The sequence below is a fragment of the Phaethon lepturus genome, unplaced genomic scaffold, assembly GCF_000687285.1.
Source record: "Phaethon lepturus isolate BGI_N335 unplaced genomic scaffold, ASM68728v1 scaffold754, whole genome shotgun sequence".
Lineage (NCBI taxonomy): Eukaryota > Metazoa > Chordata > Aves > Phaethontiformes > Phaethontidae > Phaethon > Phaethon lepturus.
This window is the reverse complement of record NW_010532408.1, coordinates 33,046-44,437: the sequence shown is the minus strand read 5'-3', so window position 1 is coordinate 44,437 and position 11,392 is coordinate 33,046. Positions and strand designations below refer to the sequence as shown.

At 37.4% G+C, this 11,392-nt stretch overlaps 1 protein-coding gene across 1 annotated transcript in view; it reads left to right on the top strand.

The window, feature by feature from the left end:
* Positions 1-912: 912 nt before the first annotated feature.
* AASDHPPT (aminoadipate-semialdehyde dehydrogenase-phosphopantetheinyl transferase) overlaps positions 913-11,392 on the top strand; it is a gene marked incomplete at its 5' end in the record, with an annotated part of 35,508 nt that continues 25,028 nt past the window's right edge. Inside the window, one exon of the mRNA XM_010284802.1 lies at positions 913-1,138. Within this exon, the coding sequence (XP_010283104.1) occupies positions 913-1,138 (226 nt within the window). The remainder of the gene's footprint in view (positions 1,139-11,392) is intronic.

Sequence of the window (11,392 nt, the reverse complement as noted above, 5' to 3'; positions counted from 1 at the left end):
AGGCTGCTGAGAGCCCCTCAGGGCGCGGGTGGAGGCCGCTCCGCTGAGGAGTCCCCTCCTGGCGCCACTGCGGCCCCGGGAGCGGCCCTTTCCCGTGGGGATGCGCTTGTCCCTCTCCATATTCAGCATTGCCCAAATTTGTGACTTCTCGTAGGAAAATATGCTCTGCAAGGGCGTTTCAGGGAAGTAAATACATTATAAAGTATTAATTGCCAGCTCTGCTTACACCTTCACTTAAGAAAAAGGGACGTTTGAAGGTCTGCTATTAGTTATTCTGAAAGATTTAACAAGTTTTATGTTGTGATGTCAAGTTAGGATCAATGTACTCGACACTATACATGAAGACAATAAGTGTAATGTGTTAGAAAATAAAGCTGGTTAACATAATTCAGGTTTTTGAATCACACTTAACAATGTGGTAGTACTGCAGACTTCTGCTAATTAGTTTATAAGAAGTTACTCATTTTTAGCTGTTCCATATTTCTGTTAGTGCCTAAGTAACTGAATGAATGTACTGAAAGGAAAGCTGTTGAGACGGTTTTGCTGTTCAGTGTGGTGTAAAAAGTACTCGATCTGTGCAGTGAAGTATCCTAAGTAAATACGGTAGAGAAGGAACTATATGTGATTTTTCTAGACTGGGACTGCTGCTTCTTGGGTCTTGTGTTGGCTTTGTGCTAATAGTGGTAATAAACGTATTATTGTACTCGAGTCTGGTGAACTCTTTTGGTTAAAGTTCCTTGACACAGGCTTCTATAAAAGGGAGAAATCGAAATGATTTGGCTAAAATACACTCTTTTAATTGGTGATAATAAAAGCACATTTTTTTTTTAGGCAGATGTTTTTCTAGCAACTGCAGGTGTTTTGCACATAGCATAAAAGTTCTGTATGGATCACTTTCATTTTATTTCATAGGCTGGTCGCCTGCTGATACGGAAGTTAATCGCAGAGAAGTTGTGCATACCTTGGAATGAAATACACTTGCAAAGGACATCAAAAGGAAAACCTTTCCTGGCAAATAATGTATTCAGTATCTATTCAAATTACAACTTCAATGTCTCTCATCAAGGCGATTTTGCAGTTCTTGCAGCTGAGCCTGAGCTTCAAGTTGGCATTGATGTTATGAAGACTAATTTACCAGGTAATGCATTATGGTGACCAAACCAGATTCTGTAGTGTTTTAGTGCCGAACATTTTAACATTTACCAAAGAACCAATGTGTGTCCTAGAAATTTAGTGTAACTAGAAGAGACTGTATGAATGTATTGCATATTTGCTTTTTTTTTTTAATTGTTAAATGCACTCCTCATTGTTTATTTAAGGTTTTCTGTTATGCCAGATATGGATATATTTCCAGTTTAGAAAAGCAGAACCCTGCAAAAATAAGGTCATGAATCCTGCTATGATATTGGCAGGACTGGTGTCTACAGATATTGTAATTATGAGTTTGCTGTTTGTTATGTAGAAGCAGGGACAACTTTCCAAGTAGAGACAGTGGGATGCATCCCCATGAGAACTTCAGTGACTGTTACTCACTTGTTCCATAAGTGTGGACATTTTATGTGTCAGCACCAGGCCCAGTAGTGTAGCAAACTGGCATCAAAGATATGCTACAAACGTGCAGAAATCCTCCATGAGAAAGGATCATGAGGGAACATTTGAGGTGCCCCTGGTAAAAGGCTAAACTTCACAAACTTTAGTTGGTGGACTGTTTCTTTGTATGAGATGTTGCGCTAACCTCACTGTATTAGTGAACCTCAGGACCCAAATTATAAATTAGAATTGTAGCAAAGTGTATTTTTAAGTACAGTTTTATGAAGATCATTTTGTTCATAAATGTTCACTGACGGATGACTGGGTTCACGGAGGAACATACTGGGATTTATCATTTACTGGAATTTTAGTTTTTGAGAATCTTCCTCAAATGTTTAACCAGGTATGACAGTAATAGCTGTGTTCTTAGGTTGTGGAGAGAGATTTTCTTCTATTTGCCTAGCATTTTATGCTAAAAAATAATTTTTGTAGTAAGGTAAAGATGCAAATAAACCCTGGCTGGATAGCTTTATAATCACTTTACACCTTTTTAATGTTTATTACAAGTGTACGCTTTGGATTGGCTTGTTTAGCTAAGATGCACAGAAACTTTACAAAGTCCAAAATGAAGTTGCTTCTCTCTGTAACACTTCCATCTACTGTAGACCCTCACTCAAGAGGGTGGTCAGCATGTGATGCCACATTATAGCCCATGGAGGACCCCACACCAGCGCAGTTCTGTATTTTGTGACGGGAACTGTGCCCTGTGGATAAGGCTGCACTGGAACAGGTACACCCTGAAAGGACTGCAGTAATGCAGGGCCCAAATATCCCATTAAGCCTGAGGCCAGTGCTTTTATCATAGCTCTCCCAAACAAAACAAAGTGATGTCCTGGCTGTGTCTCTTCCTAGTGTCTCGCATGCCTGCAGCCTGTTTGCTGGGGAGGCAGACTGACAGAGAAGGCCTTAACACTGTGCAAACACTGCAGCAGTAGATAAAATATTGGTGTGGCATCAACACTGTTTCAGGCATAGATCTAAAACACAGTGCTGTATGGACTGCTGTGAAAAATATGAACACTCAGACCCAGTACCCTTGGAAACACTTTGGCTGCACTTGCCACAGGCCTTACCACAAGACTCCCTGATCACTCATTTTAAAAAGCTTTCCAGTTTCAGCAGGTAAACATCAAAAATGAAAATCAAAACGTTCTAACATTTTTCTTTGTATTTTAAGCTTTTCTTGGGGAATGAAAAATTGAAATTCATTTATACATGCCATATATGGAGGTAGGGATATCTTGTGTCCTCTGCTGGCATTTTACGCAGCTGGAAATGTAGCTGACATTTTAAAGACACATTGCTAATGTCCATATGACAAATCTTATGAAATGTGTTAAACTCTCCTGAAGTAGGCAATAATTCTGAAAAGTAGAGGTTTAACTTTACATTTAGGTTCAGAAACCTGTATTTGTATTACTTCTCCATTTTGGAATATAACGCATTCAATTTTGTAAGGGAATATATTCTTGGTTCTTTTCCAGTTAATGGAGAAAATAGCTTTTAACTTCAATATTAGCTGGCTTTATTTTAAAAAAAAACCCACACAACCAAAATCTACTGCTTCCTTTCTTTTGTATTTTTTGCTCACTTGTTCAGTATTCCTTTCTAATTTCCCTGATATTAAATCACTGAAATACCAATAACTCAGTGTCCATTGATCTATTGCTCATTCTGCAAGCAGTGTCGGGACAAATCAAGGTTCTTTTACCTTGTGTCTGAGTGTATTCTTCATTCAGTGTCTCTAGTCACTGCTGTCAGAAGAGGAGTGGAATCAAAGTTAGGCTGTCAGTATATATTGTTGTTTACTCTTAGTTATGTCAACTTTAGCAGGCTAAATTTAGGAAAAAAATATCTGGAGTAAATCCTGTTGATGATGTTTTGGTTGCTATTCTGCTCTGTCACATAGCTTTTTGATTGCCTATCCTATGGTTTCTGAAAAACAACATGAAGCTGAAGTTTAAAGTAGGAATTGGTATCGGGGAGAGAATTTAATCTTAGCAGAAACGTAGGAAAAGTGGTGAAACTGAACTCAACTTTTATTGTAAGTAAAGCCAGGGTTTAGATACGACATTCAGTTCTTAATTTCGTCAGTAGCAAGAGAAGCTCCTGCCAACATGTCCTAGAATTGTTGATGGCAGCAGTCGTGACCTCTTAGCATAAAGCAAATGTTGCCACATCCCCCTGGGCAGCTGCACTCAGCAGCTGTGTGGATTTAATTTGTGAATATGAACTGGTGAGGCTAAACTCTTTGAGATCTGATACAAACTGGCTTCAGTGTTTTTACCCATAGAGAGGAAAATGGTGGTTATTCTGGAGATTCTTGTGATTCCAAAGACTAAATGATGGAATTAAATTGGTGCTTTTGTAATAAAGTGATACTGAAAAACTCTGTATCCAGACGACCAATCTGAAACAAGCGAGTGACAGATGCGGCCTTCTAGGATTCCTCAACATGGGTCCTTTATCCACCTTTATCCATGGCTACTTTATCCACCTCTCTCTCTTTAGTCAGAGATCTAGGTATCTATTAACAGAAAAAGGGGCTATGAAGACAAATCACTGTATCCACAATCTGAATTCATGGTGGCAAGCTTCACAGTGTATACAGAGGAGTAAAAAATGCATCGTTACAAAATTTGTGGCTTTCCTTTCAGATATCTGAAGTTCCACAGCTAGCATAGTCTGTCTTGAAGTAGTGTAGCTGTCAGCAGCTTGTGTACATCTTTTCTATCTTTTGATGAGGAAAGGAACTTCAATGCTTGTCATTATGCATATGAAAGCACTGTTGTGTGTCGGTGCCTGGTTGTGCAATTATTTTCCACATTATGTAACTTTACATAAATATTTGTGAATTAAATAAAAAAAACCCCCGAGGTTCACATTTTAAAGAGGTTTTGTTTATAGCCATACATCTTCCTTTTTGGAATTATAATTTGTATTTTTGGAAAAGAAATATGATACTAATGAAACTTGGTTGATTGTATGTGGGAAAGGGAGCCAGCAAACAAGCAATATTAAAGATTTAATATTAAAATATTAAATTAATTTTAAGTTATAGTCTCTGCAGTATGAACTAAAGCTAGTAGTTTTTTCACCTAAAATTTTTCTGAGAAAGATTTTTGTCTTCGTAGAATTATCTGGAACTGTTCTTACTGCTGTGCTATGAATATATAACTTTGATTGTACCAGTATTGTTTTACCGATAGTTCCACTGAGTGGTGCTCTTGCTCTGCAGTTGCTAAGTACATTATATTTCTGAAAGTGAATCCACTATAAATCTTTCTCTGGAATAGCTACAAGGACAAAGAGTTTCCTATGTACAAAGTACATTACAGCAGTTTTTTTGTGGTTAAGCAAGCATTTGAAAAAAACCCAAGTACTTCATCTTGTGATGTTATCCAACAGAATCTCGACTGAGGTCTCCAATATTCTAGTTCTTATATTCCTTTATTGTTCAACCGGTGAACAAAATACGCAGCGCAAATATACAAGATAGTATCATGCAGCTCAAAGTTTTGAGAAATACCCTATTAGTGTGCTAGTATGTAACAAGCACACAACCTGGTGCACATAAACATGTCACTTCTTAATCTGTGGTATTTTTCATAGAATCATAGATTCTTTGGGTTGAAAGGGACTTCTTAAGGTCATCTAGTCCAACCCCCCTGCAATAAGCAGGGACATCTTCAACTACAGGTTGCTCAGAACCCCGTCCAATCTGACCTGGAATGTTTCCAGGGATGGGGCATCTACCACCTCTCTGGGCAACCTGTGACAGTGGTTCACCACCCTCGTTGTCAAAAATTTCTTCCTTAGATCTAGTCTAAGTGTACCCTCTTTCAGTTTAAAATCATTACCCCTTGTCCTATCATAGCAGGCCCTGCTAAGAATTCTGTCCCCATCTTTCTTATAAGCCACCTTCAAGTACTGGAAGGCTGCAATAAGGTCTCCTTGGAGCCTTCTCTTCTCCAGGCTGAACAACCCCAACTCTCTCAGCCTGTTCTCATAGCAGAGGTGTTCCATCCCTCTGATCATTTTTGTGGCACTCCTCTGGACATGCTCCAACATGTCCATGTCTTTCCTGTGCTGAGTTTTCCAGAGCTGGACGAAAGCCTCCAGGTGGGTTCTCACCCAAGCAGAGTAGAGGGGCAGAATCTCCTCCCTCGACCTGCTGGCCATGCTGCTTTTACTTATGTGCAGTAAAAAGCCACCTGTTTCCATATTACTTTTGCTGCATTATTAAAATTTGAAAAATGAAACTACTGCAAGACATAGCCTTCTTCAAAGGTGAAGGCAGGCCACACAAGAATCTATTCTTAGCAGTGCAAATAGAGACAGTTCTACAAAAGTTCCACAGGTATGCAACAGTTTATCACCTTTTTCCTTTATTCTGTTATTGATCTACATAATGTAGCAATGGTAGAAAAGGAAGATGTCCTCTTTAGGTATTGTGTGTTGTTGCATTGGTTATCCAGCAGGTTATTGTTGCAGATTTAAACCAGGCTTTCAGTTTACTTGTCTTTGAAGAATAACTGAGATCAATTATTTTTTTCTTCTCTTCAGATCAGTTTAGGATGAACTCTTGAATCATTTGTGGAAATGCATCTTGTACTGTAAATTTGTTAATGGTAGTAATTGTGGGCATTATTTGGCAAGAGAGGTAACGCATATGAAATTATTTTAACCCTTTCACAAAAGAAATAAGGAGGATTCTCACAGTACTGCTAACTCAGCGTGTGGTAATGTATTTGATATTTAACTCCGGGACAAGAAATTTTGCAACAAGTGTCAGCTTGGTTTGAGAAGTGTGTGGGATGTTGATTTACCAGTCACTTAAATCCCGTAAAGTAGAACATTTCAGAGACTTAGGAAATAATTATAGCTTAATAAAGATTGCTTTGAGCATTTGAAAAAAGTTTAGATTTTAGGTTCAAGAGCTTTCCTGCTGTGTAAGTGAATTTCTTTTCAGTAATGCAATCTTCTAGCTTAGATGGAATTACAAAGGTAAATAAATTAACAGTTAATTCCTGATCTTTCATAATCAACCTGCAATCTTTCTTGCCTATTGCATTACATTTACTTTGATCTGGGTATCTCCAACCTCAATGTAATCCAGAATTAAATATTTGACATGCAATAAAATTAGCATTTCTCATTGATCTTTTGGGTTTATGCTAGGTTTTCTTATTAAAAGACAGAAGAGGGTAAATTTTCTGCATGTGAATTTTACAGAAAATTCATTTGATCTAAAAATACTTCCTGAAATGCTTTTTTAAGAAAGTAGGCTATTACGTACAAACACCTGATTGTTTCAAACTGTTTTTCTCTGAGGCAAAGAAATACAGACAGAACTTAACTAATTTTTCTTTTTTATTCTCATTATTTCATCACTGACGTGAGACAATACAAGAGATGATAGAGAGCTTCACATCAGAGATACGTCACACGTGAACTGGAGTATCTAAGTCCCACATGACGAAGCTAAATACCATGCTTCAGTCCAGCTAGTGTAGGAAAGCTCTCTTTCTCCAACCATTTATAAACTTTGTGCTGTTTCTTTTGGTAGTCATAAACTAAATTGAGAGTTAAGACACACCTACGTTGTAGTTAAGATATTGGGCATGTCTTTTATCTAGCAGCTATGTTCAAGTTTCTGAACTTGTAATGCTTTTTAATTGACACTTTTCAGCTTTTGCAACAAGAATTTCTTGACCTAGAAAGAAATGCCAAAACAGATTGTCTTTGGAGTGGTTTTGTCCTTCTTATGATGCCTTAACATTAACAGTCTGGGTCAGCTGTCCCAGCTGTGTCCCCTCCCAGCTCCCCGTGCACCCCCAGCCTGCTCGCTGGCAGGCCAGCACAAGAAGCTGGACTGTCCTTGACTGCTCAGCAACAACCCAAAACATCAGCACATTATCAACAGTTTCTCATCCCAAATCCAAAACACAGTCTCACACTAGCTTCTGTGAAGAAAACCAGCTCTATCCTGGCTGAAACCAGGACACCTTAAGCAAAGTTGTAATTGTTCTTGTTTTTCTTGTATTTCAGTAAATCTCTTGGCAGCAGTCAGCATCTAATCTTTTACTACAAGAGATAATTGCCAAATTATTAGCTAATGGTACAGCTATAGATTTGTAGATGCACTGTTTGGGACGAAGAAATTAATGAAGACTTTAAGTTAAATGTTAATTGTAATTGATTAAGGAAGTCAGAATTTATAAATATGAAGACATAATTTTTAGATGTAAAGTATTGTTAAAAGAGCTAACTAATATCCTTGTTGAACTAATGAATCGTAATGGTCATATGCCCTTACACTGAGTAAACGGGGAGGAATTTCTTTGTTCTTGTTCTATTTGAAAATGTGAATCTTAATGGCCATCTTAAACATACTTATTACATAGCAGTTTCATTATTGTGCTTTATTTAGTAATATTTCTAACACTGTTTTAACCTGGAGTTACATCACATTTGTAAAAAACACTTGTACATTCTGGTAATTGACTAAGCACCAATGCTTGATAAACTGTGAAAGGAAAATTTGATACTGTGATTGAATTTCATCTTTGAGGGGAAATTGTTTCTTTCTAAAAAGCCTATCTTAGTCCTTTATGATTGTTTTTTAATAGAATAGAATAGAATTTTTTAATAGAAAAACATAAAACCATTTGGATTAAAATAGAAACAGGTATCAAAATATAGAACAGTAAAAATGGATTTGTGGAGAATAGGTATGTTTAAAATGAGGCATAAATTAACAATTAAGAAAGAAAAAAAACTTAAACCAAGAGCTTTTAATACAAATAAAAGGTGGAACAAAGAGAAACTGTAAGAACGCTTGCCAGGTTTGGGGTTTTTGTTTGTTTGTTTGTTTGTTCCTGAAGTATCCTTCTGCACATTGAATTTACAATAGTCACAATTTATTCCTTAATTGTTTTTTTTGGAAATTAAGTTGTACATTCAAAATGAGGTGCTAAAGAGAATTGAATTTTAATTTTATTTCTTTTCCACAAAACTGAAATTACTTCTCAGCCCACACTAATGAAAGTTAGCTTTGGCTTTCCAAATTGAGGAATTCTGGCAGAAAGAACGTGACAGGAGGGCCAAGGTTAAGTAATTATTATGTAGGTATTAAGAATTTGCTTTTCGAGGAGTTTTTTTGCTAACATGACCCATTTCCATTAGCTTCAGCTCTACAAATACATATATTTGTTGCAAGAATTGGAAAGTAGAAGCTGTCTTTATGTTGTCAAAAGCTTATTTGGATGTTGTCTGTGCAGTAGTTAGTTTGGAGCTCTTATTAGTTTCAAGGTCAGGAGACAATGTTAGACAATGTTTTAGAGACAGATTTGCAGATTTTGAGACTGACTTATGAAATGGTAGAAACACATCTTAAATATTTAACATATCCCTTCAGTAACTGTAAAAAAAATAGCCTCAGCTAGATTTCCCTGACGTATTTCCTTTCTAAGAGAAATTCTGATTTTTAACAAGGCAAATACTTGTATATTTCCTCACTAAGGGTGACAGGTTGCTGTTGTCCTGTCAGGTTTTCAGGAGTTTAGGATCAGGAGACTTTTGCTGCTTCTATAGGTAGCAGTTTTCTTGCCCTATATCGGGTTGGTGCTCTGAGTTCTAGGCATTAATGCCTGTGTTATGTGCTGTGTTGTGTTTTGATGGAAAATCCGATCTTGTAGTGCATTAAAAAACTGTTACTTGCCCGATATAGTTTTCCTGTCTGTTCATTAGAATTGTTGGATTTTGTCTTAAATATGTAAGATCTTTTTCCTAGCAAAACCAATTTAATAATAACATAGCAAACACTTGGAGATAGTATCTGGTACAGGTGAATGGACCATTGAAGGACATCAGTTTTTCAGTGTGGGCCATGCTCTGCTTTTGCCACAGTGCAATACGTTTATTGTCCTCTTGCATCTTTTCTTGTGTAGCCTGTCGGATAGAAGGATAGCTCCTGCAGTGCTGGTCTGGAGCTATGTGTAAGTTGATTTGTGTGTTGATAGGGAGGAAGGATGTGGGGAGACAACATGCTGAATGACTAGCAGACCATGGTCTCTTCTCTGTGGGAAGACCAAATAAAACATGTTGGGTTTTAGCTGTCAAGTGGGCCAAACAGTCTTTCAGGTGCTGGCAAGCCAAACAAATGACTTCCCAGGTTTTGTTTTTTTAAAGCATGTTCTTACATGCTTACTTTCACTGTTATATAGGAGAGATTGATTCCCAAATCTAAAACACTAATGCTTTTTCTGCCATCTTAGAGGTTTTTTGGGACTTTTGAAGGGGGAAAAGAGGGAAGGATGGTGTATACACAGAAGTGGGGATGTTTGAAGTGTGAAAATCATAAGGCACATTTTTACTGCATCTGTCTGTGAGATTCACGTTCTCAGACAGGCTTCTGTGCAGTATCCTGACTTCTGCCGTCGCAAGGAACTCTGTTGTTCAGTGGCTTCGTTACTGCAGTAGGATATCATGATGTGGAAGGACATAGTCCCAGAGTGTGTGTGTGTCAATATCAAGGACCGTTTCCACACCAAACACCGAATTTAGAAGAGAGATCTCTCATAAGACTCTTACAGAGAAACCATCTCAATCTGAATCAGGTTGTGCTTTCTAAGGTCACAGAGCTTCCTGAGGGAGGGAAAATTGATTAGTTAAATCAAGGAGGTGTTAGGAAGTGTGAATAGTAGTTAAATTCATGTGGAAGGTGAAGATGACTTAGGTACTGAGAATAGGCTTTTTTCCCCTTCTTTTGTCCAATATAACATTTATGTACCAAGATGAACCCAATGCAGTCCCAGGTTCTACAGTGGTACTGGTTTCTTAGAAATGGGAATACTCTCCCTATAATCACATTTTCACTAAAGTACCTACCCTTTCCTTCTACTGTTATCTCGATACTTTTATGGTTCACTAGCAACAATTAGCATACCATGTGGGTGGTGATGTTTTGCAGTATACCTGTTTCAATGTGAAGATAGAACTGGATAACATCCCCCTTGTGCTGGAATGTTTGTCTATGCATCTCATAGCAGCACCATACATACTTGCATGCATATATATACATGCATACCAGTATATGTGTGTATGTATGTATATGCTTTTATATATATATGAATATGTGTGTGTAGATATATATGTACACGCACACATTGTATATTTTATAGTGTGAGAGTTAATCTGATTTCTCTTCACTGGAGGTATGAAGTGATCCAGTTTTGACATTGGGTTGTCATCCTCCTAGCAGTGGGTTTTTACTTGTCTGTTTTCTGGGAATAGTAGAGGGTGTTAAGTGGTAGACTTTCTTCAAAATACTTATTTTTAAGGAAAGGATTAATCATCAAAGCTTTCAGTCAGTATAATCTTTCTGTATGTGTAGAAAGGTCGTCTAGTACATGATTTCATAAAATGTTTGAGAGATCTGGTGGCCTGGTAGTACTACTGTAGTATAAGTAGATGGTCAGGCATATATCTTATATGTGTGTGCTATGGCACTAACAACTAGGTTTTTGTTGTCTTTTTAAAGAGTAACAGAAGAAGATCTAGCTCCATTAAAACATGTTATGTTCCTAAGTGTCTGTTACCCTTAAAGAGATCTGAGCATGTTTGATTTTTTTGACTTTTTTTTTTTTTACAACTATAGTTATGTCCTCACAACTCAACCACAATGGCTTTATAAAAGAAAGTCTATTTTTATGTTTATTTAGATTTTGGGGGTTTGTGGTTATTTTTAGTGTGGTGCATTGTAACCTCGTGAGTGTTGAAAGGAAGTAGAATTCCTGCT